The following is a 27,566-nucleotide window of genomic DNA, read 5'->3' as shown; positions in this document are numbered from 1 at the left end:
TTTCATGTGATAATAGAGACCTACTGAGATAAAGTTCCAAGATACTAAGCAGTTGGTCAGTTTTAGTCAGTCAATTTTTGTTAGAATATAAACGTTCATGAAAAATTTGAGGTTAGTATATAGAAGACAAGTACCAGACGAACCAGACTAATTAGTTATTGAAAAGTAAGCAGAAACACTAGACAAAAGAATTGAAAAATTCGCTGTTTACTGAATATGCAGTATATGTCGACAATGAAGGAATGTCCAAACCTTATATTGCTTGGATGTCTAGCTTTTACAAGGGACCTATGAGCTATGAGCTATAATTAATGAACAATAGAGATAAATGTTATTGAAATTTGGGAAATGCAATAGAACGACATGAACAGCAGGTAATTAAAGTCGATGTCGCGAGTCGTTTCGCAACCACAGAATAAAAATGAATCGCGGCAGGCAGGTTATCCAGCTTTAAATAAAACAATTTTTTTTTAAGAAATATTATTTTGCTCCAAATTTTTGTAAAATTATAGCCGGAATAATAAGAAAAAATAATTCTAAAAGTGGCTCTATCGTTTAGAAGTCTACTATGAATGTTGGCTAACTGCAAGTTGTCAACGCAATGCAAATAAAATTAGAATTCGACCAGACACTTGAGCGTGTCAATAAAAATGCGCATGCTCAAAGGAAAAATTGCAGCGACTTTATGTAATGTTGCCAAGTCTTACCATTAAGATCGTTGGAAAAATCATACCTTGGTTAAGGATTATTTTTAAATAAGGATTTAGTTTTAGACTATTGGTAAGAAATTACATATCCATGATCGTCGAAATTCGGCACAAAAACAAATTTATTTCTATGTTTAAGAAATAAACACTGATTAAAAATATAATTCTGCTTATTGCCGTTTTATTGTGATGAACAATGAATTAATGACTTACCCTTGCTAGCGCCCGTCGCTTTGTCTCTGAGTACGTTGATGGAATGCACTCGTCCGTACTTTTCGAACATGGTTCGCAGATCGTTTTCGTCCATCGATCGCGGTACTTGCCCGACGAACATCTTGATGGTGTCCGGATCGGGTTGTTCCTGCTGTTCCTGCAGCTTGGAGTTGGCTCGCGACTCGAGGATGTTGTTATTGTTGTTACTATTGTTATTGTTATTCGTTTGAGTGGTGTTGTTGTTGTTCATCGCTATTGAGCTGAAACCAAAGGACAAAATTGCAATGCTTAACTTTTTGGAGGATGAAAATATACGGGATGTCCCATTTTCAGTAATTTCCAGCGGTTTCTCTTTTATTTTTAACAAACTATACTACTTTTTTGAGAAACTAAATATGTCGTAAACAAAATTTTCAGCGCCTTAGTTTTTGGGATGGACGGTGGGTCATTGAAAAGTTAAAATTACGTAGTTCAGTTATTTATGAACGTATTGAAAATAATCTTATAGAATTTCTCCCATAGAAGTAGAATAGATTCTTTAAAAATATTTACCGCTGCTGAGTTGTGAACCAAACTTTTCTTCCTCTGAACTTTCGAAAAATTTGTAATAGCATGCACTTTTTCGCGGATACACACAAATAAATTTGCACTTCCAGAATTAACTATAATAAACAATCCCACCCTTATAAAATCAATGAAATATTAATTTTTCAAGGAAACTTCTACAGGCTACTGTAAGACTATTTGCATTCCTACATTTACATTAGTCTTGCGTCGGTTGTTGTTGAGTAGAAATTGCTAACGTTTCGCCAATCTTCCTGTTGGCTTCTTCAGAGCTTAACTGAAACCAGTTTCAGCGAAACGTTAGTAAGTTCGACTCAACAACAATCGATGTAAAAGGAATGTAAATAGTATGCCTGTAATTTTATTATTATTATTATTAATTCATTTACATTTCTTATCTGCGAAAGGGGCCAGTACTCTTGAGTATGCACGTACATTTGTTTAAACTATTATATTTTCCTTTTTTGAAATTTTATGTAATTTTATTTAGTGTAATTTTTTCCGTGTTGCTGATTGTATACATATTTTCTGTTGTTAGTTGTTTTGGTTATTGTTGAAAGTTGAAAGACCGAGAAACTGCAACGAAGGCTGTACTTTTTAATTTATGCATTAGTACTTTCTCCCATTATTTTGTTTTTTTCTTTTGTTTTCCCTTTTTTGCTTTTTTTTTTCGCACGTGACCCAAATTATTTGTGGATTGCGTTGTTGCCCATCAGCAGCACGTACCTATCTCATCCTACCCTTGACTCACGGATTGTACATTCGTAGCACATTGGACCATTTCGCATGCTTGTAATCACCACTTTATCAGTATGATAATATTAAGCCTCAGCCGCATTCGATATTTACGAGGCGCACCTAAATCGAATAAAGAAAATATGGGAATTTGCAATGTAAATTGAATAGTGGAATATGTTGCACTCGGATACAGCGCCAGTATATGTATATAGAAACAATGACGAAATTCAATTAGGGAATGGCGGAATTAGTGCGGTGCAGTAAGTAATTATTTTATGTTACGTGGAAGATATCGTTATTGCTTCCTCCAAGAAGCGTCTACGACATTTCCGAGCGTATTTGAATAATAGATATTCGCAACATTTGCGTTTAGCTTCCTGACGAATCGTTAATTATGAAACGCATTTTTGTTAAAGGATGCGTACATTATTTTATAGTCAATAAAATTAATATTACTTAAGTAGTCATAACTTAATCTTTATAAATAATAGGCAGGAAACTTAAAGGAACTTTGAACGGCATTATTATTATTATTGTTACCCAACTATGGACAAAAAATAAAGACAATGGTAGTTCAAAATAGTAAGCTATGTTTGACCGTGTTTTGGAAAAATTATATTATTTATTAATTGAATAAAAAATATTTATTAATTCTATTCATTAAAAAAATATTACATTATAGGCATTTCTAAAATATTTTACATTAATGGGGCTCTACAAAAGAATAAGAAAAAAAATGTTGAATCAGTTACCATGTTATCTATTGTTAATTTAACATTTAATTTGAAATTAAATAATTAAACAAACCGTAACTAAACATTAACGTAAGTACGATTTGTGGAAAATAGTTTTTAGCAACGGAACTGCATTTAAATATATGCTGCTCACTTTGCCCTTTTTTAACAAGTAGTGTTGGTAAGTTTTGGTTACTTTTCAAAGCTAAAGCTAAAAAATATTTTCAATTTTTCCTCCGTCACTATGTATTTTGTACTTTAGTATTGTATTTTAGGTTACTTTATAGCTGATAAAAATCCGTCCGGCAGCTTTTTATGAGAAAAACCTAAATCCACTTTTACAACTGATAAATTTCAGGAAAAGATAACATAAACAGTTCAAGGCTACCCCAATTTGATGTTTGGGATTGAACTTATCAAACAATATCAAAAAACCTGTTGCAACTGTATTCGTATTCAGAACAGCTTTGTGTTAGCAAGAATAGTAAAATTTGTAAATATGGATAAAATTTGCAAAGCAATTGCTCTATCAGCTGGCAAGTTTTGTAAAGCAATGCACAAAATTTTTTCGCTTTCGCTTATTATTTATCGCTAATTTTTGCTCAATATTTTTTATTTTTTAAATAATAAAATAAAATCTATTTAAAAACAAAAACATTTTCACTAGCGAGTAAAATGAATATATACACATCCCGTCCGATGCTGGTTTGCAAAAACGTATCGTTAAAAAATTTAATTAAATCGCAACAAAAAAAGGTTTTAGTTCACGGCAGCGTAGGTATCAAATGTTACTTTCGAAATTTTAATGAAACAGCAGCGGCCCCTTTTCGTAGCACTCGAGGAAACTTTATATTTTTAAATGTTTCATTTCATAAAATGAACTCATTCCTAAATGAAAGATATTTTTATTTTCTCTATACCATTGTCGACGCTATACAAAGGAACAAACTCAACTGGAAATGTAACGACGCAGTCAGATGATATCCTTGAAAGCATTGGAAGCATTCAGGAATATCCTGTTTTCGCCAAGAAATAGAGTCCAGCAAAATTAATTGCTCAATGGCGAAACTCTCAGATTTTGTACAACCTTCTAATCGACATCGACATTCGACATCAACTTAGAATATCGGTATAATACAAAATATTATGCAACAAGTGCGGTAAACGGCATTTAATTCACGAGTGATTTAAAATGTGTACCGAACTTGTTGCATACTATACTTTTTCTACGACCATTAGATTTGGGATATATTTTCGAAAAACAACACGAATGCATTCACTGACATGACCGTCAAAATTCAAGGCGTGGGAAATATCTCCCAAATCCGTACGGTAAAATCCCGGAAATACCCGAAATGCCTCGAATCCGTGGGAAACGAAACTGACGTGGTAAAGTGACGCTTCCCGCACGCTAAATCGGTGTGTAATTAGGCATTTTAAGTTTCGTGAGTCAATGTCGTTTATCGCACTTGTGGCATAATATACTATTTTTTATAGTATAGTTATCTTTTGTGATAACTCATGAATTGTAATATGTAGTTGATATCTTTACCATTGTAATATTTATGGCAACGAAACCTCATACAAGAGGCAAATTATTTTTTATAAAAATTGAGGATATCCAAATCACCAATGCACATAGTAGTAGAAAAAAGTTAATTATCACAAAAAAGCTAAAAATTGACATTCTGATTATTGAAAACTAAATCCAAAATCCAAAAATCTTTCAATTTTAAAGTTAAGAATACTTAACATTTGTGGTGACCCTTGTAGTCTACTAACATAGTTAGATAAACTTGGACGCCAGAGTAAAGAAGTTCTATTATTAAAAAAGGTATGTAAGTTATAAGGTTAATAATATTTTATAATGTTTATGCATATGAGTGGGTTCTGAGTCATTACCTAACCATCTGATTGATGGCATGAATTTTTTTGTTAATTTTTCGAATTGAGTATCTCACGCAACTCCGCCAACGTTAAGTGAAATAGTGTACCGAGACACCGTAAATATTATGATAATAAACTAAGCACAAAACTATTAATGCGAGTCGGGTTGAAAGGTTCTGCATCAATATTGTCCTACGGATTTCCCGGCAAAGTCTAATGGGTTTCGAGTGAAGGCAGTTTACAGAACTGAAAGTTTTAATGCGAAGTTTGTGCAAGTTACCCGTTGATTTATTTCCGATATTAAATAGCGCGACAAAGTTGGCAAATGAGCAAAAAGGCTCCGCTTTTGTATCTCACCCATTTGCAAATCGATCGAAATGAAGTGAAGGTTTCGCATAGTTGTAAACAATAAATTCTCGCTCTTCAGAACTGAAAATGACGAAAAACAAGTGCATTGTTAATGTTTAAACAAAAAGTTTTCTTATGCTTTCAGAAGTTTTCCGGCTTAGGTCGTACGGAATAAATTATTCCTTGGGGTGGGAGCTTCGTTTTTGACATCATGGTTTATTTCTTTTATAAACATTATTTAAAGTAATAATTTTGAGGTAATTTTGAACTATTTGAATCTATCCACGTTTATAATAAATAAGTGTATTGATTGAAATTATCGTAACTCATAAAAAAAAGGAATCACCAATTATTTAAAAAAATTGCTATTTTAAAATTAGGTGCTTCATTATTATTAATTACAGATTCATACAAACATTTTGTAGCTCTTCAAAAGATTAAAGAGACATGTACCTAAGTCAATTATATTCAGCAGAAACAAAATTTAAATGAAATTATAGAATTAGAATTACTATTAATTACTTTTTAAAAAGTCAAAGAAACAAAAAAACAACAATACTACACATATAACACACAGCTAATAATGTATAAAGACGGGTAAACAACAGCAAATTGAAAATGTTTATTCCCATTGAGTCAGGAGACTTCTATCGAGTGTCTAGAGTGTCTAGGGGGCTCTAAAATTGCGGCGATTGCGGGTAGGTATTATGAATACTTGTTTCTAAAAATATGAATGAAATATGAAGTTCAAAAATAGGAATGCCGGCCAAAGTCAAGATTTGTCTACTTTTAAAGTGAGATCTACATGGCTGATTCTCTTTCAAGCCGAGGAGACTCCTGAGGGCCCTCTTCTGGCTTTTGAAGACACCGACTGCTGCAGAGGAAGACCCCCAGAAGCAAACGCCGCACCTCGGAATAGATGCTATTTTAGCACGATACTTATTAATAAATTCCTTTTTCATGATGAGTTGATTTTTGAAGACAAATGAATTGTTACAGTGATATTTAGAATTTAGATTTTGGTCTTCTGTAATTCCAAGGAGCTTTCTTGCTATACGCTGCTATAAGTTCGTTTCTTCGCTGGGAGTTATAGAACCGAATGTAATTTGTTTTAGATATATTTAAATACAAAGTATTATGAACCACTGGAACACTTTATCAAGATTTGTATTTATTTTTGCCTCTGTTTGTTCATAATCTTTTAGGGAGAAGACATGACTAAATAATACAGAAAAATGTCCCCAGAACACAGCCAGTGTGTCTCAAAAATAAAGATTTTGTGAACTCATTCTTACATGAATGTTAACGAATTAAGTAAGGAAAATTTAAGAAAAATTATAAGTATATTAGGTTTTTTGAATAGGTGGCATAAATCTGGAGCATTTGGCAGTAGGACCTTGTCTAATTTCTCAAAGAAACTTCCACAGGCTAGTGTAATACTTTTTGCAAAAATTCTGGATTCCTCCTGCGTCGGTCGAAATTGCTGACGTTTCGCCAATCATCCTGTTGGCTTCTTCGGAGCTTGACTGAAACTGGCTAGTATTTTACTCTGTACTTGCTTATATATTGTTTGAGGGCGGAGGAGCTAAACGGTCATCTCAAATGAAATTTTGTCTTTGACGGACCGAAGATAATGAAAGATTTTTGGACAAGTGGTAAATCTGGTTTTGGCGTTTTACTTCTTTAGAACTTTTGATATGTGGTCAGTGATGTTTTGAATGTAAGGAAGGACCAAAGTGACAAGTGTAGGATTGCTATTGGAAGGTTGGAGGTCAAGTGCATTTTTTGATGGAACGCTTAATATCTTTAATTTGGAAATTATTACAGTGAAGAGCAGAGGTAAGGTGACTCATCAACTGTTGCCGAACATCCACATGAAACCGGAAATTTTAGTTGATAAAACTAAAATTCTTGCACTAATTTGGGAATCAGTCATCCGACATGGTGTTTATGCCCCTCGTTTAGCTCCTCCCCCCTTAAACAATATATAGGCAGGTAAAGAGTAAAATACGAGCCAGTTTCAGTCAAGCTCTGAAGAAGCCAACAGAATGATTGGCGAAACATCAGCAATTTCGACTCAGCAAAAACCGACGCAGGAGGAATCCAGAAGTTTTGTAAAAAGTAGGACCTTCCTTATCAGGGAAGAACCCTTATTGAGCTACAGTTCTCCAAATGATTCCTGTCATAAGGGTATTTAAAAAAAAAACCCTTCTTTCGACTTGAGGAAAATAATTTAGTCACGCGGACGCCAACGATAACAACAATAAATTGAACGTTGATTCCTAATATACTTCTATCAAGTCTACTTGCTCCATCAACTTTAAAAAAGATAATAACGTCCCATTTAATTCTGTCGTTTTTCTTGTCTTTAAACTCAAAACATTTAACGTTACATTTTTTTATATTTTCCGGGTTAATTGGGATTTTATTGTCTAATCCAGCTATTGTCGGATCTAAAATTTTTCGAAAACCCGAATCATTAAATACGCTGAATGGACGACTGTTAACTGTTACAAGTTCTGTATATGCTTTCTTCGACAAACCAGGAGTAAAGTTAAATGAAATATTGTTTTTTTGCTTTATATCGACATCATCTAAGATAGGTTGGATATTTAGCCGCCTTTTTTTAGTTGTTTCTGATGAATTTGACGAGGGCGGTTGTGATGAGGCTGCAGAAATGTGGTCAAGATTGTACATGTCGCTGCAGGTTTCCTGAAGAATTTCCCTTTATTGATGTGTTGCACTTTTTGACTTTACAAGTTGATTGATTTGTTAGAGCGTCGTAAACAAAACATTTTAGAAACGGATTCATTTCAATGCAGGAAGGCTTAAAAATATTTTTCTAAGTTTAAATTATATTATTATTAGGATATTATTTAAGATTAGTTTTGGTCCCCTAGTATATATATTGGATGTATTGGATTGGATGAATTGGATCACGTTACCTGTTGGAAATAAAGTGCTATTATTATTATTATTGTTATTATTATTTTAAAATGTTACCTTTATAACAACTTAATAAGATTAAGACACACAAACAGAAACACAATACAGACTGATACCGATAACTGAATGTAACGAACTTGTATAGAAAATATTGGATCACGTCACCTTGGGTTCTTCTACTTTATAGCCCAGCACTAGTAAAGAGCGCGAGTGAATCTTCGTTAAATTAGTGGTACATAGAAGTGGAAGCTTCCAGGGCCACCGTGAAAAGGAAACCCTTGCATCCCCGATATGTCTAATAGAAGTAGGTTACAAAAATATTAACGTTCTTTCGTTCTCGATTAAGGCATACTGAAAAACTTTTTAAGTTCACACGGCAGCCTAGCGGTGGGCTTTTTTCCCGTACCGCTCTGTATATCGCGCGGCGATACCAAAACGATACGGGAACATTAACAACTCGCCGCGAACTTTTCGGAAACTTTCAAAAGACCCGCCTCGACTCGAGAACGCCTCCAGGTAGTTTGATTAAACAAGATCTTCGAAAGTTCAAAAAGACAATATGCCCGAATTGAGCGGAATAAAACTCCGGGAAAACAGAAAGTCCCGTTCGCGACGTACTTTGTCGAATTTGCATGAAACTGCCACGTCTTTTAAAGCGTTCGGTCCTCCGGGGCGGCTACGTCATCGTCAGGAAAGGATATCGAGTGAATCGATAGGGAAAACGCTTCCCGGTTTTTGCATTATTAATACGCTTTAAACTCAACGTAAACAATGAGGCTTTGCGAGTGCAATGCAGCATTGCTTTCGGCCAATAAAGGAAAAAACAGCCGTCGTGGAAATGGGTGAGTATTTGCATGCGACATTACGACGCGGAAGCTTAAAAGGAGATCTGCTAATGATGGTAATCGGCACCTAGCATTATATACGTTTTTATATCTCCTTTAAATGTCCTTCCCCTCATTGTCGAATAATATATATATATATATATATATATATATATATATATATATATATATATATATATATATATATATATATATATATATATATCTGTTTCCTATTCCCATTCCTATCCTATCTACTGTGCGTTCCTGTCCTAAAGGTCTGGGAACTGCATTCAGACCTTTCGATCTTTTATGCTCGCACGTCTTCACTCTCTCCCTGCTCTATGTTGTCAAAGTTCCTCGAGGTCAATGAATTGAACGCCTAGTACTCTAAATCCTCTTAGCGGGCCTTCAAAACATAGCATAAAAATGATGTCGTCACCCACCCCCACGATATGTTTCTCGGGTTTCTCGGTAGTCAAGAAGCAATCTCGAGCTCACATATAAATGTCCCTATCTGAGTATCTTCGGTTAAGGTTTACGTAATCACAAAACAATATCGTATAAATTTATACTTGGAATACACTGGACCAGATCTCCAGAAGCTGAGATATATGTGCATATGTACCACTTCTTGAAGCAGTTCCAGTGCCAGACTAGGGGCCCGTATAAGAATATTTTCTCAAGTGCAGAGTCGGTCAGTCGTCTTTTGTGAGGTTCCTGTCCCATTTCCTGTCCTGATTCCTGCTTTAGACAGATAGCAGTTGTTGGTGTCCCTTTCTCCCTGGCTTCCCGATTCTCAAGACCTGCAATTTTGGACTTGCTCTTAGGGCCTTGAGCCCCATCCTAAGGTATAAGGGCGGTTGGTGTGGTTTTCAAAGACCCCGTCACCATCAGGTAGATCAACCTTTGCACTCGCCCTGCTGCCCTGATAATGTATGTCTCAGTAACGAGTGTTCTTAAAATCATCGTGTCACTCGTTTCAACAATGCTTCTGTCAAGAAATTATTGAACAATGGAAAAAATAATGTGTGTAGGCGCCCTTAGCTTTAAGTGGTCGATGCTCTTTGACATATCGGGTTGGGTCTTATTTGTTATGGATTATTTTTATTTGACTCGCATTGTTTATTGTTTAGTTATAATTAGTTAGTTATAATTCTGTCATTCGTAATATTGGAACGCGAACCGGCAAAGACAGACTGGCTTTATAGAAACACTGGTTGGGTCAGATTTTGAGTAGCTCATTTGTTTTAAGCACTGTGTTGTGCATTATTTTAATATGTCCGAGAAGTCTAACCTTGTGTCGCCTCGCTGACCATCAGAACCCGCCGCACTGCGGGTTTTTGTTATTATTATTTTTTGTTTATTTTACTATTTCCGACATGTATGTTAATTTGAGAATTATTCCAAGAAATGTCAATAAAAACTTTCAATTGCTATCTTATCATGACTATTATGACAATTATAATTGAGATTTACGACCCATCTGTTGTTTGGTTAAACCACAACAATAGAAAAAACGGCACTGTCTCTTCTTGTTAATGTTTTTGACACATTACATCCAGATTTCTTAATACAATTTGTAATGTTTTTATGCAAATTTTGTATTTTCTAATTTGCTATACATTTTGTCAGGCGAATCACGGTGAGAAAATATATAAAAAAGAGAAAATTTAAAAAAATAAAACTCGACATGCATTTTCAATTTAGTGGATTCCTCAAAGGACCCACATAATCGAGATCATTTCGCACACCAACAACAACAAACAAAGCTCAGGCATAGCCAGTTTTGACTTATATATCACTAACCTTCCTTAGACATAGCACTAATTTGAATATAATAATCCTAATAGACACACATATCATCAAAAAATAATAAAAACACCAGCACACGAAATTCTAGTAGCCAAAATAATGTGCGACGGAAAATCAGGAATCCATTTCCACGTAATTTCTTTTCTGACAGCGTTTTGACACAGCATTCGCCGATTCATTTTTCTCGTTTTCCTTTAAAGGCAAAGCCAAAGCCAACCGCCAAGACTTCGTGTTGTAAGAGCCTTTATTAAAAGTTAACCCATATTTCATGCGTCAAACAGCATAACTCATCTGTCCGACTTGCAAAGCGTATAGAAAAGGAAATACGAAGAACGTGAGTATGTGTGTAGATTTTTGCGGCGACTTTGTGCGGATATTCTGGATTGCATCGCCTTTTATAGAAAATGGCGAATAGCCCATATGATTTTAGGGCCATTTCTCTAGATTTTGAACGTAAAGTATATATAAGCAAGTCTAAATAAAAGCTAGTTGTAGTTTTAAGGTGACTGACTGTATTGGTTGCTATCACTGATTAATAGTCACGTCATACTAATTTTCTGGTTCATTTTGTTTTACTATACATTATATAAATGATAGGTTTGCAATAAAAATAAAATAAAATAAATAATATATACGCAATAAAACAACCTTTCTACCAGAAGTGGATAAGTCAAACATATAACCAATCTTTATTTTGAGAAATACTGATAAATAACATTTGATTTGTGTATTTTAGACAATTTTATTTATGGTTTCCGTCTGTATTTGAAAACAGGCTACTTCTTATTTTATTATTATTTTTCCTGCTCTTTTACTTCCAAGCGAGACGCTGATTTAATTAGGTGATGTAGTTATTAACAGAAAACCTTAGCCTCCAAGTTCCTTTCCTAACGAGTGAGCTAATTTCATTAATAAAATGGAAATTATTATCAAAGATTAAACTATTGGCAAAAGCTACTTCATTTCAGTATTTAGTGGTAAATTTGGGATCAAAGAGACAGAAGCGTGGGTTTCCACTTTCATGGTGGATCTCCTTTGCGAAATTTCTATCGGTTTTCTTCTTTCCGTTCGGCAAAACCTCTAAAGCATCCGTACGCAAATCATAATACAAAGGATGGAGTTTATTGAGTGAATAAATTATTTTCATGCTTAGAAAGCGATTGTAATAGAATTGAAAGTTTAAGCGTTAACCATAATGGAGTTATATGGGTTTAAGAAAAAGTACTATTACGTTCGTACTATTAAAATGATGTAACATATTTTATTGAAGGATGTAAACTAAAGGTGGAATAGGAAGTAGATTGTACACGTTTTCATTGTACTTACAGAACTTTTTTCTTGCTTTGATGTAATTCGTGAAATTTGGTCTTGTTTGCACAAGCAAGATTCGTTTGTTGATGTAATCAGAAAAAAGTACTTGCAGTTTTTCGATTATCCTTTAAAAATTTTAATGGAAGTTATATCAGATTTGAAAGTACATCAAATTTGCAAGTTCATATGTATAGCTATTTTTAAAAAATAATAAACCAAACGTAAACACAATCTAGATTGGATCTGCTAAGGTAAAAAAAAGTTCAATATTCAAGAAGATCCAGATTGGGAGAATCAGCAATTATCCTGTTGGTCACTGAGACACAAAGGATGAATCTGTGACTCTCTCCTTTAGATTCGTTTCTCTGATTAGATTAGTCAGATGCGACACGTCAATTAGAAAAAATGAAATGTCAAATAACAGTGTTAAAATTTAAAAACGCACCATTTTAGGGATAATAGAGTAGAGTCGTGTCGCCAACCTATATTTTTTATAGGCACACCCCTTCGTGCAAATTAGAGAAATATTCCAGAAATTTAACCAGGTAGATTCAGTCGGTTTTGTTACAATCTCTTACGATCATGGTACAACTCAGAAGTACCAGAAAGCTACAAATTTAAAATAATGACATGATAAATGAAGACTAAAGATGCCGTTTGCACAAAGCTTTGTTTTCAAAACTTTGGCGATGTATAATCAATCTTAAATACGGACATGATTTTATTTTTTTATGTCATTTATGTCCATTTTAAATGATTTCTCTATGATGGTTCGATTTATTTTTTGTTTCCGCGGAATATTAACTCCCATAGAAACAACTCGGCAAACGAGCGCAATTCAATTAACAATCGTGTTTGGCAATATACGTCGAACTATTGGAACGGAAAAAATATTTTTATCCCAGGACAAGTCCTAAAAGAAAAGAACAAGCGCTATAGCTATCGCGAAAAGGGATTTGAATTCGGCCTTTTCATTTCGACCAAAAACACAATAAACCGAGGGGATTTATTTTTGCTAGGGTGTGAAATCGAATGTGTACCCGAAGGATATTTTTTCAATTTATTTCGAATATATATATAGGTATTTTTTGAAAGAGAATTGCGTTTAGGGACGAGTCGATCAAAATCATGAATATTTTAATTTAAAAATAACGTTACGCGATAATAAATCCTCTGCCATATTCATCTGTTAAACAAAATAATGCACCTCAAAAGCGAATTGAATGCATAGACGAATTAAATTATTCCAATATTTCAAATTCCTAGTGCTAAGATGATGAGTGATGAATCTTTACTGACATAGTTGATTAACTTAATTTGAAATTTAATAGTAACTTTCAGCTGAATTCTTTCAAATCAATTACATAATTAATAAGGAACTCGATCAAAATAATATATAATAATATATTAAATAATATATATTTGTTGTTTGTTTTATAAACGAAGAAGAAGTTTGTACCCTGTACTTGTTCAACGCCCGTTAGTTTTTTTTGTACATTTTTGCAATCCAGTATTAATACATCAACAACACATCAAAATAGAATTAGTCGAAGCTGACGTCTTAAAGGAGAGTTTTTGCAAATCTGATCAGTGCATAATGAGAAATTTTCGAATAGGGAGTAGAAGAACGATTTGACAAATTTTTTGGAAATGGATTTTTTATTCACGACAAAGGTACCTTCTTCATGCGTAATGCTGTTATCTATTTTAAAAAAATGAAAAAATGTAATTTTAAAAATTTGCCATATTTTCCTAAATGATATTTTGATTTTGCAAATACTAACATAACTAAAATGGCGCATTTGAATTCATTTTTCACCACCTTCATCGGGGTCCGTATCATTATCTCTTTGATTTTTGGTAATATTTATTATTTTACTTTTTAAATAGGATTATAAACAATAATTAATAGTTATAAAATCATAGTAAATTAAAGTTAGGTTTTACAAAATTCTGCAGATAACGATAAGATTACTTAAACTGAAGAATGGATATTTTCTGTCAATTTAGTAACATGACACATTAAAAAGAATAATTTTATTATAAGGACATACGAAAACATTAAACAATAAACAATATAATAGGACCAAATATCTAGAAGACAATATTTTTGGGAATTAAACCTTGCGAAAATAAAATTGAAATTGAAATTATCAAAAAGAAGCACCGCCCATTAGTATTATTAAAAAACTGTATTCAAAACTGTAGATATGTTATATTGTGTGTATAACAAAAATGGTTTCGGAAAAACGACATGCCCGTAAGAGAGTTTTGACTAGTAAGAAAATAAAATCCAATCCAAAGTAATATTTGGGGTGGTACCAAAAGATCGAGATATTAATCAAAACTAACGAAAATCGGATTTAGAGTAAAGATAATGTTTGCGATGGAAATTTATGAAAATGCCAGAGAGGGAATTTCCCGATGATTTTCACTGAAACGACGCCGAAACACCTGGCGTCGATCGGAACTGTTGCTTTCTCTGCACGCCGTCTTCCACATCCGTCTGCTCCATTTCCCAATGATGAACTTTCCATAGAGTCTTTAGTTTATCAAACAAATTGTGTTTGCAAACGAGATTGCTGGATTTAGAGATTAAATTCGGCGGCGTTGCCGGCGTATAAAATGCTCACGGGCTAAAAGCCGTTACGGGAAAACATAAACACGCTGGTGTATAACGCTGGCATTCACGTTTTAAGCGACTGTCAAATATTTACATTGGGCGTCCCATATTTTAGGAGTTATAGGCGAAACGAAACAATAAAAACAAAAGTTTGTTCATTAAACTCGATACACACGGCCCGGAATAATTAACCATGCTGGTCGATTTCAGGATAATCGAATTTTCTTCGATTTTCAAGAACGTATCGTTATGACGAAAGTTTGAACTATCGATTCGGTAAGGCAAATTTTATTTTAGAGTGTGACGGGTCGTAGGTAAGGGGGGCAAATAAACCCTAGTTTCCTATAATGACATATGTCCGGAAACCCTTCCTCATAGAGATACAGGGTGTTAAAATTCTAGGAAAAAACTATTTCTTTTTTGTAATTTTAAAACCTCACTAGGTATTTTATTCGTATTTTTATACTGCTTTTAAGTAAGACGTTTTTTGATGGGCACTAGTGACATTCGTACTAGATTTGTCTGGAATATTTTTTAAGAAACAATAATGCCCCTCACTTTTGTATTTTTGTTCTTATATTTATATAGTTTTATTAAATATTGAGCTTGTAGAATAATGGTTTCAAGAAAACAGGATATTAAAGATTAATTTATTTTTTCAATTTCATTGTCGCTAAGGATTCATGAGTAGGGCAAAAGGGCAAAAGAAAACGATTAATAGATAGCAGAGCAGCAGCGGCTAGTGCCAAGCATTTCTTATTTTTCAATTTCCAATATTAAGGTAAGAATTTTAATTAATTAAATATTTAATTGATATTGATATGATAAACGTATAATAAAACATCATATTTACATAGGGTGTTATTTAAGAAGTGTCAAATATTTTTAAGGTGACAAGTTACTCTAAACTTATGGTCTAAAACGCTTCATTGTCGAGATACAGGGTGTCAAGGTTTCATTTTTAATTTTTTTTAAGGCTTCCTAAATAATGTCGATGAACGAAAATTTTTACCTGGGGCACTAGCTACTAGTCTTTTCTCATTATTAAAAGCTCATAATTTTTTTTAGGACCATGTATTATATTTTTGAAAAAAATAAAATAAATTTCTTAATCATTTTTACGTGAAAAATGTCTTAGAACTAGCTAAGAGCAACCGTTGTCCAAATATATTCAAATGAAGTAATCGATGCATGTGTTTTAAGAAAAAAAAATTTCTGATAAGGAAAATATATTTCAAGCCTTGGTAACATATACCTTTTTAAAAAAATATCACCTGCACATTGTCTATTACAGTCTTGAATTGTAGTGCTCGAATACTGCTTAAGCTCGTATTTATTTGACATTCAACAGCAACAAAGTTGCTAAGAACAAAGGAAAACAGGTTGTGATATAAAACCGTTCAACTAGGATTCCTTAAGGTTAAAGTTCTCTCCGAATCGTGAACACTCCATAAAACGCCATATAAAAGGCCGAATGTAAATCTCCTTAAGAAGAGCACAGAAGAACCGTTGCACTTTATATGTTAAATTTCACAGTTGAGCGCGAGTAACTTTATACAAGTATATCGTCGTATATCATGTGTTGCCAGAATGCACGCTCATCGGGCTCAAAATATTGGATTACTCTTGGTGGCGAGGAAGGCACGCCAGCCGCCCGCCGCCACCGACGCCGCCGTCGGTCGATCCGTGCGACCCCCCTCCCCCCAGCTCCCTGCCGTGTCGGACAAATCGATCCAGGACTTTTCCTTTCGCATGCACGTAATTCTTGAAAAAAAGGCATGGCGGGAGCCGCAAGATTTACTCATTGGGTTTGTTTCAAACGATCGAACTCCTTTAAGCCCAAATAGTTTGGTTAGTTAGGGAGATTCTACCATCACTTGAACGACATTAAAGTTCACTGTACAAAGCGACTTTTTTCTGCTTTGTTTTTTTTCAACGATAGTTTAGGGAAACAGTATAAAAAATATCGGATATACCAAACTTTTTACTACCAAAAATATTTTCGATTTTTAAGTATCTATTTTTTAATTTTAAACTAACATTCTAAAAACACATTTTCTAATTTTAGAATACCGTTTTAAAAATGTGGGGAAAATAATTATCGATTTACCAACTACCGTATTTATTTACTGAATTTTAAAATAGGGTTTTGAAACTATAAAAAAAAACTTTTGAACTAGTTAGTAATTGAAGTTTTGGCTAGTTTAGTTATTTTTTCCATATCCTTAAAACTTTATTTTAAAATTAAAACGCGCTATTTCTTTTCTTTTGCCAAGCATGAGAACAAAGAAGGCAGTAAATTATGTGCCTTTCATCGCAATATAAAAAATAACATATGTTTTGGGTACAGGTGATGCTAAACTAAAAATAAGAAAATTTACCCAACAATTAGTGAAAAAGATTTTTCAACGACATTTTAATATATTTTTTGTCAATCCTTAAAAGAAACTAACAAAAACTGAATTACTTAAATTATTATATATAAATAAATAATATGAATCCTATTTTAGTGCTCTAAATAGATGGATGGGACAAGGGGGTCCACAGAACTGGCCATCCAGGTTTCCGATCTTGTTCATTTTTCAATAAAATCATTTTTTAGTCTTTGAATACAATACAGTGTGTTCCATTTTTAATAATAAATATTAAACTTTAGGAAGGTATTTAATAAAATGTGTGTCCAATTTATGGGACAAATGTTTTCACCAGTTTGTATAATACTCAAGTAAAAATGTTATGTGCTAATTAACTTTAACCTATCAGCTAAGCAGTAAATTTAATTGTGAGCTGCTGAGATGCTACAGAATGTAAACAATTTTTGAAATATGATCTGTATTTTTAACTTTTTCAAAAAAACGGTCAATTTTAGGTATAGGGAATGTAGTTTACTTTTATTTAATCTATAGTAACCAAACATATAACAAAAATAAAAGCTGTTCCATAGGAAAAAATTTAACTACGCCATTCCCACCCGGTGTATTTCAAAAACATTTTTAAATTTGAAAGTTTCTTGTACGAAAACCGAAGCTACATTGTATGAGAAAATTGATTTTCTTCAAACTGTTAAAATTAAATTAAATTAAAATTAAAATTCATTAAATTTTCTCCCTAATTTAAATATTGTACTTATATTTCCAGTATTATCAAAAACATCCCCATCGATTTACCACTCGACCTGACATAAATAGAACAAATCATTCATTTCCCAAGCGGAAGTCAATATCAAGTGTCATGAAAAATTTTTGATATGGCATGATCGCCTTAACAGATTATTGATTACTTGACCTATAGTTGGAAAAATCAATGGCGTCGCCAACTTTCTAATCTTAGACACAAATTAACTGCGTTAACAATTCATTTCGCATTTTCCTTGTATACTGGAAATGCGAAGTCGGCTACTTGTTATTTCGAACGAGACCAGTAACGAGTCACAAATATTTCTCGTTTCCTTTGTCTTTATTGGTCTATCGTATTTTACTAAATGGCGATATTTTAGAAAATAGCGGTGGAGCAATTCAATACACATAAATCGCAGTAAGCGAGCGGGTGATCGCAGGATCGAAATATATCTAAAACTTAACAGGAGCAATTTTAAAAGTTTTGGCTACGTAAGCTAAGCGAAATAATGTAGTAGCACGGCATACTAAGAGAAAACCTATAAAACCAATAAAATTCCCATAAGGACGGTGTTTTGAATTCTAGTGGTTCAGAATGTTTTGGAAGTATCTAATTTCCTAGATGTGAATTAGTTGAATTTTTGGGAAATTTTATGCAGTGTAAGGTTTTTTAAAGACGACAAAAGAGCTACAGAAGTTTAGACGGAATGGAATTGAGAGAAGCGCCTGAACTTTTTAAATGTAATAATAATAATAATAATAATAATAATAATAATATTAAGTGAATCTAAACAACTTTTATTTTCAGGTTTTTATATAATAAAATAAATTAAATTTTAAACAAAACCGAAAACCTAACAGTGACATTTTTTCTGTACGGTCAGACTCGAATTTCACAATTCGTTGCTATTGGTTTTTGTTTAAAGAATTGTCGAACTTTTTCGATAAAGGACTCTCGCCATGTTTTACGTTTTAGACGTAATGGAAGCGAGAGAAGCGCCTGAACTTTTTAAATGTGATAATAATAATAATAATCTCACTAACAAATTTTCCCTACTCAAATGTACTGAAAAAATATATTCTGTTCGTATTGAGGTTTGAATATTGTACATGATGCCTCAAATAAAACGCATCGAGAAGTAAACTTAGCAGCCTACTTGATCTGTTTAGAATTGTTTCACTTTAACTCACTAATACGTAACGTAACTTTAAGTTTTATCAAAAAATATTTATTTATTTACCAAAATTGTTGTTGTCCCCTTCAAAGTAATCCCCCGCAGATATAACACACTCGTGCCAACGTTTTTTCCAATCCTCGAAGCACTTCTGATAAGCACATAGCTTTGAGTTTTTCCAGCGATTTTTTCGTTATCTCGTTAATCGTCCCTTTGATGGGTTTCTTGAGTTTTGCGAACAGAGCGCAGAGAGCCACGTCCGGTGAATATAATGCCTGAGGCATGATTGTGGTTTTGCTCTGGCCAAAAAGAAAGACACAAGCAACGACGAGTGAGTAGGTGCATAATCGCGATGCAAAATCCATGAATTGATTTCCAAAAATTCCGAACCTTTTCTTCAAATTGCTTCTCGCAAACGGCGCATAACTTCAATGTAAAACTCTTCATTGTCCGTACGACCTAGTGGTAAAAACTCTTGATGTACTATGCCACGATAATCAAAGAATACAAAACCTTGACATTTGATCGAACTTGACGTGCTTTTTTCGATCTTGGCGATTCTGGCTTCTTCCATTGGGACGACTGGAATTTCGTTTCGACGTCATAACCATATACCCATACTTTCTCACCGGTTATGACTTTCTTGAGCAAATCATGATCATCATTGATGTTGCTACACGATTCATGTCCAAAACTTGGCAAAAAATTGCATGGCGAGATGCCGATATCTAAAAGTGATTTTTCAACACCATTTGTTTCACTTCTTCAAGTTATTGAATTGCTGGGGCATCCAGAGCGAGGTTCGTCATCGGCATCTTCTCAGCCATCTTGGAACAGCTTGTACCACTTATAAACATTTTTTTGCTCAAAGTGGATTCACCATATGCCGTTGTCAAGTATTTTGCAGCACGGTATTCCATTTTTTACACAAAATTTTATGCAAATTATTAGTTCCATTTTTTTTAATAGCGGAAAATCGTCACACGGAACACGTCTAACGCTTCTGCCTCACAAAATTCAAGTAAACGTGCAAACTAACTGAAACTGCGAACATATATTAGGAACATGTGTACCAACATAACACAAAAAAAAATATCGAAGATCGAATGTACGTGACCCGCCCAATTACAAAAGCTACCTTACTTTTTAACACACCTCGTATATCGATTTATTCAAGCCAACATATTTTTAAAACGGTTTTTCCTACCGACTTCTAATACTTAAACTATACTACTATACTACTATACTATACTATAACTTAAAAATTGATTAAGGAATTAATTTTATTTATTTATATATCACCTTTTGATGCACAATGAAAATAGAAAAAAAATAGGAAATAATAGTAACAGGTAGATCAGGTTGAAAACATTAAAAGAGAATACAAACTACTTACATCATTTATTCAATAACAAAGAAATTCAAGACTACAGGAAAAATAGTATTTTCTGGCTAAAATTATTATAGAAAATGTGCAATTGTGCAAGAAAGTCACCCAAACAGTGTTTTGCTTTAAGGGTCTTACAAAAATTGATGAGCATTTGAAAGTGAGAAAAGGCATGCATGTAACGCCCCCTATAAGTAAGAGTTAAATTAAGAACAAACTTGTTATTAAAATACAAACAATTTGTATATTAAATATTATAATATTTTAAACATACAAGTGAATCTAAACAACTTTTATTTACAGGTTTTTATATTTTTCACAAGTTGTAAGTAAAGAGATATGGGACGACCATATCAAATGGACCACCCGAAAACTCTGCAAACTACAAAACGGCTCAAGGTTTGCGTGGGTGATCTAGACATATATATTGTGAAAAATACTTCTAAACAGTTTTTATATAATAAAATAAATTAAATTTTAAACAAAACCGAAAACCTAAAAGTTACGGTCAGACTGGAGTTTCAAACAATTCGTTGCTGTTGGTTTTTGTTTAAAGAATTGACGAACTTTTTCGATAAAGGAAGTTTTAGAAACAAACCCATTATCTCCTCGGCCTAAATCGGAGACTACTCAATACTACGAACTAATTTTGATCCCGCAGTTATCGAAAAAGCAAAACAAAGGCCACGTCATTTTGTTTCATATTTTCGAGACATTTGCTCGTATTGGAAAAGCGTTGACAACTTCATTGTCGAGAGACCATTGTTCCCGTTGTATACCGCGAAGAGCTTTGAATTCCGTAACTTTATTGTGCACACAACTCTTAAAAGGGCACTACAAAAGACATTGTTATTATCAAATACTCACTACACAAATTGAAATGCGTCGAAATAAAATGTACTATTTCATTTATTTTCGATGGAAATTAATGTTGACGGGGTATTTTTTTAAATTTTCTTTGGTTAATTAAGTACAGGGGCAGGTGTGAGTGTAATAATTGGGAGCATTGTACATGGCGGGTTAACCTCAGTTTTACAGAATCCTCTCTAATGGTCCCCAAAAAAAACTTAAAATTGGTCCCATTGTGTGGATTTAGTGTTCTAGGTGTGCATTGAATGTTATGAAGTGAGCCCGGTTGGTCCGGGGGGGAAGCGGGGGAAGCCGTTTTTTGCTATTGGTCAAAGACTTTTGAATAATGTGTTTTTATTGTTGTTTTCGTTCCCTTCGGAGGCTGATGGATCCGTCCAGCCCCTTTTAATTAAGGCACTATAATTGTAAGTGGCCGAGTGATCTTAGCAGTTGTGGCCAACAGAAGTAAAGGAGAGAGAGAGAGAGAGAGAACCTAAAACTTATTACTGGTATCAAAGTAGTAACACTAAAAAAATTTTGAACGACGTCAAAACGTACTGACAAATAGCCTGAAAAAAATGTAAAGTTAAAAAACTCGGATATTGACTTTATAACCGATTTGGTGGAGAAAAGGAAGACTACAATAATATAATTATTATCACTTCAGTAATAGAAAACTTTTATTTTATCGATTATTTACATTATTTACTTTTTAAAATTTTGTTATTATTTAGGAAAACACTAGATAAGTGGGTTAAAGATAGAAGCTATTAAAAATGAAATAAAATTATCTCGTAATGATAAATCTAGTAAAATGGTAAAACATTTATCAAGTAGTGGAGTGAGCTATTTGAAAAATTTTCTAAATATTCAACGTATTATTTAAACTAACCCAAATTCCTTGCAATGTCGTTCAGCGTTTTACAGTTTTGTCCTATTTTTAGTTTTATTTGTAGTTCGGTTTATACGGCACGGAATTGAATCATAACTATTTTATCGATAATTCCAAACTTCCAAGATATTTTATAAGCATATTAAATGTAGGGCACTTGAATTTATGTTGCATATATACACAAAAAAAATTAAGAATTTAAAATTCGGTGTAAAATATTTATTACATACCACAGTTATTACACACACACATTTAAATACATGAATTAAAAAAATATATGTCATTTTAAATTATAGTAATTTTCTATATAGTATTTTCTGCTCCCGTCTGTAAAATACGTAATTACCCACTAGCGTGCGGGAAGCATCACTTTACCACGTCAGTCTCGTATGAATCCCAGCCACTTCGGACCTTTCCGGGATTTTACCGCACGCATTTGGGAGCAATCGAATGTTTTCGGAGATATTTCCCACGCTTTGAATTTTGACGTTTGTCAATTCCGACGGTCATGTCAGTGAATGTATTCTTGCTGTTTTGCGAAAATGTAACCAAAAACAAACGGTCGTAGAAAAAGTATAGTATGCAACACGTCCGGTAAACTTTTTAACTCACTTGTTTATTAGAAACTCGCTCCGCTCGTGTCAAAAAAACTCGTGAGTCAAATGCCGTTTACCGCACTTGTTGCATAATATACTATTATACAACAAGTGTGGTGAACAGCGTTTAAGTCACGAGTTTATTTGGCAAGAAAGAAGCGAGTGTTCAATAAACGAGTGATTTAAAAAGTTTACCGAACATCTCCGAAAACATCCGATTGCTCTCAAATCCGGAAATGTCCGAAGGGATTGAGATCCGTGGGACAAGAAACACACGTGATAAAGTGACGCTTTCCACGAGCTAGATCGGTCTATAATTAGGCATTTTACAGAAGGGAGGAGTAGAAAAAGAAGATTTTCTAAAATCTTATTTAATTAATTTATTAGTGGTGAAATGATATAGGATTCTTCTCTGTACATGTTTTTTATCTTCTCATAAAAGTATATTCTCATAAAGTATAAAAGTATATATATATATATATATATATATATATATATATATATATATATATATATATATATATATATATATATATATATATATATATATATATATATATATATATATATATATATATATATATATATATATATATATATATATCAACGCAAACACTTCTTTTCAGGTGGAAAATACTTTTCTCTGGGATTCAACAACTGTAACAGATACAAAGTTGGTAAAATGGGTGCACTTTGGGTGCCAGTCTAAAACCGTATTGAAACTAAAAAGAATCCGATTATTCAGCAATATCCGCAAAAACTCGCAAATGTCCTTTCCCTTTCTTATAATTTTTTGGCAAGTTTTTGGGGGATTAAAAAAATGTTTACCATTTTGTTATCATTTTTTTTGTCTCGCGATTAAATTTGGCAATTCTACTTTTCGAATACACTTTTTATGATTTTCAAATCTTTTTTATTCAATTGTCACCCAAATTTGATTTCAATTTTGTGCAATGTTTAATTAAAAGAAAAAAAACGAGGAGGTCTTTCTCTGCAAGATAGAAACTCTCAAACAGACATACTATGCAGATATTAGATCAGAGTTTAAGTAAAAAAAAAACAAAAAGAAGAATAATACATAAAAGAAACAATGGCTAATTAGAATAGAGTCTATTCTTTTTCTTTTGTATTGTTTTGAACTTTGATAATTGTAACTTTATATTATAACAATAACATAATGATATTGTTTCGGAAAACTCAATTGCATGTATTTAAAAGACTAAATGTTTACTTTTTTTTATTTTCAATTTAATTTAACAAATTGAAATAAAAATGTCCATGAACTCTAAAAATTATAAAAAGGGGAGGGTATGTATCTAACAGTTCCCAGGATCCCAATAATAATTTAGATATGTAAAAAAGTTTCTACAATAAAAGAACCGGCACCCCACATATGCCACCATATTACACTCCCAAAATTCCTAGTTCTAAAATTATTTGTGTCGCGATTTCTTTAACTGTTTTTATTTGCGCGTAAATTTCGCGGGCGGTACCTATAAAAATGGTGTCGACAACGGGGTTTTACACTGGTTTTAAAAGAACCGACGACGCGTTTTTTTTTTATCGGCGGCAAACGAAATTTATTCCGAATGCTAAACACGACGCGCGAAATGTAACGAAATCACTTTTGTTTTTCCGATTGCCCATTAGAGTAATTTATTGTTCATTTTATCAAGAGAATTGCCGCAACGGCTCTCGGCCCTGACGACGGCTTAATAATTTATGGTGTGTATGCGCGTAGTTCCAAATCATTTTGTCTAGTGGCGGGGTTTTAGAAAGTGACAGAAATAGATCGTGATTTGTGCGGCCGAGGAAACCATAAACAACGAATTTTATTACCCTTAAGCATGCTTGTTAATTTTTTTTGTTGGTGCGAGTAACTTGGAATAAATTCCGTGAAAAGCAAGCCTTTTTTTTCCGAAATATGCTATGACACGTAAATTAGTATTAGCAATTGCGCTCTTTATAATGTAATTAAATTGAGGACAGGGCTGACCAAAACGAGGCATAGCATCGTTTACTATTTTTTACATGACAAGCAGGAGTCCCAATTTTAATTTTCATTCCTTGTCATTTAAAAGATATTCAATATACAACTCGGACAAAAATTGATTAACAGTTTTATTAGGTGCTGCACAAAATGTTGAAGAACAATTGAATTAAAATTTTGGAATTATTTAAAAAACTATAAAAGTATTCTCATTAGCTAACATTTACAAGTATTTTTTTAAATCGAAATAACGCGTAATTTAGATTATTATATTCTGGGCCACATTAAATATAAATAAAAGTAATGATTTGACCAACGAACCGAGTATCTGAGATTAAAATTAAGGTTTAATTCGTGCTTTTGGTATACCTCGTTAGTTTTTGGGTACATTTTCGCAAAACAACACGAATACATTCACATGACCGTCAGAATTGGCAAACGTCAAAATTTAAGGCGTGAAAAATATTTCCGAAAACATCCGTGGGAAAAAGTAACTGACGTGGTAAAGTGACGCTAACCGCACGCTAGATCGGTGTGTAATTAGGCATTTTACAGATGGGAGTAGAAAACATCTTTTTCATCACCATCTTCTCATTATATCTGTATATCTCGGAAATATTTTTTTTTATAAGCCTTACAAACTAAATTTTGAAGAAAAATTTTAATAAAATTTCGGAGTTATTTGAAAACCTATAAAAATAATTCTTATTCCTTAACAAAAAAAAATCCTGAAAACGGGTAATTCAGTATTTTTAAACGATTACAATATCTCCCTCCGATGGAAATAAAAGATTATAAAACTTAAAAAGGTGGTAATGTAGACAAATCGTTATATGATAATCAGGAACACCTGCTTTTTTAAAAATCCAACAACATTAAACTTTTGAAAATAGCCCTATTTCGGAGTATACTCAAAAACTTTTGAAAACTGAAATACATATTTGCAGCAAAATCACACATTTCACATTAACTTAAAACTATACTCTACTCGTTTGCCAAATCATTATATTTTGTTTATAATTTTGCGCATAAAAAGCTTTATTCACATGGCTAAAGTAATATTTTGGTTTTGGTGCATAAAATTTTAACCATCTGAAATTTTTAGTTTGTATTGTGTATTGTGTCATATTCTCGTTTTTACAGCATCCACCATGTTGAAAATATTTCAACGTTTTGAACTGTTTTCATTTGCATCACAAAACCTAAGGAGCTTAGAAAAAAAATTAAATACAAAAGTTGTGATCGTCACTCTTTTTATATGCAAGGTGGTAAAATAAAGCTACATTTTTTAAATAGAACTACACCCCACATTTTATTGCATTTTTCGGAAGTCCTTTCAAAGACAAATTCAACGATATATATATATATATATATATATATATATATATATATATATATATATATATATATATATATATATATATATATATATATATATATGTGGGTCTGGGATACACCCTTTCGAACTTTTTAGCGATCATCTTCAAAATTTAGGTTATGTTTGAACCATCATTCTGGTGCTGCTTATTAACATTTTAAACTTATTTCTATATATCATTTTTACAACAATAATTCTTTTTTTTAGGCAATGATCAATTTTAAAATATTTCCTTAAAATACGCGGTGTTGCCACGTTTCGCAAAATGGTACATTTCTCAATTTTCTTAAATGGGACACCCTGTATATTATTGGATTTTCGAAGAGCTATTTTAATAGCAATTTCAATTATATAACAGATTACGGGTCTCTAACTAACTTACCGCTTTGGCTTAATTGGCAATTATTTTCCAACAATTCATAAATTCTTTTACATCCGCAATTTAAAAATAAAGCTTCTTTTAATAATATAGCTTTTGTATATTTTTTTGTAAGGTTTAATAAGGTTTCGAGATAAGGTATAGGCCTCTCCTAAACAGGCCACCCTGTACAATAAAGCGTTCAACAAAAGTTTTTGAATTTTTTTCCTTATTGGACCACTTCCAAAAGCATTGCGATTTTCTTTTAAAACATTTCTGTCTGAAGACTGACGCCACTGACTCTTGATGATGAAAAAGAATTTAAAAATTCGAGCAATAAAATAATTTTTACACTTTCCGAAGTGCTTAAGAAAATATATCGCAAACAACATACCATCGATTTCTGTTAACAAAATCGCCGCAAAGTTTGCACACTATTTATTTAGCTCGCGCAGAAAAATAAAGAACGGGCGACGGGCTACACAACTTTGTTTAACATTTAAAGAGAACTGGGGAGACAATGAATCTAGTTAAACCGCTTCGTTTGCAAAAAGTTTTAAGGGTTGTTTATTCCCCGTGACCCGGAGGGTCCATTTTCACAGACGTCGGAGTTACCGACCGACGCCGAAGAGAAGGAAAAAAATGGCAATAGTAGGCTGTTTTCGGCTTCGGTGATTTCAACGTTTATTTCGACATCATAGGGAACGTATAAGGGATTACCGAAATTGAGTTTGCCGAATGTTAAATTGGAGGAAACTTTCGTAAATGTCCCCGTCACAAGTGAGAGGAAATGGACAATGAAGCCGTTTAGGCGATTGATTTTGTTTGTTCAAAACTTTTGCGTTCCACAATAAGTGCGACTTGTTTCTAAAAGGCATTTCAAATTTAAAATTAAATTAATTAAGGTACTGGAAGAAAGTGCTTTGGTTACTTAGTATCTTTTCCATCAGGTCGTTTACCGATGTGTCAATTTTTATCTTTTATTGTTATATGGGAACAAAAGGCATCAGAAACCAAAGAAAATTATGCAAATTAGAGGCTTTGGTTAGTTATATATATATAATATATATCATTGTTCACTTTAGATAAAATCTAATATACCATAAATATAAATA

The 27,566-nt window shown here is 32.9% G+C and overlaps 1 protein-coding gene across 11 annotated transcripts in view; it reads right to left on the bottom strand.

The window, feature by feature from the left end:
• LOC132702748 (CUGBP Elav-like family member 1) overlaps positions 1-27,566 on the bottom strand; it is a 339,946-nt gene that overhangs the window by 133,621 nt on the left and 178,759 nt on the right. For all 11 annotated transcript variants that reach the window (XM_060671480.1, XM_060671472.1, XM_060671479.1 and 8 more), the window contains one exon: positions 921-1,180. In XM_060671480.1, the coding sequence (XP_060527463.1) occupies positions 921-1,180 (260 nt within the window). The remainder of the gene's footprint in view (positions 1-920; positions 1,181-27,566) is intronic.

This window comes from Cylas formicarius, unplaced genomic scaffold, assembly GCF_029955315.1.
Source record: "Cylas formicarius isolate icCylForm1 unplaced genomic scaffold, icCylForm1.1 PGA_scaffold_6__28_contigs__length_40554024, whole genome shotgun sequence".
NCBI lineage: Eukaryota > Metazoa > Arthropoda > Insecta > Coleoptera > Brentidae > Cylas > Cylas formicarius.
This window is presented reverse-complemented; position numbering and strand designations above follow the sequence as displayed.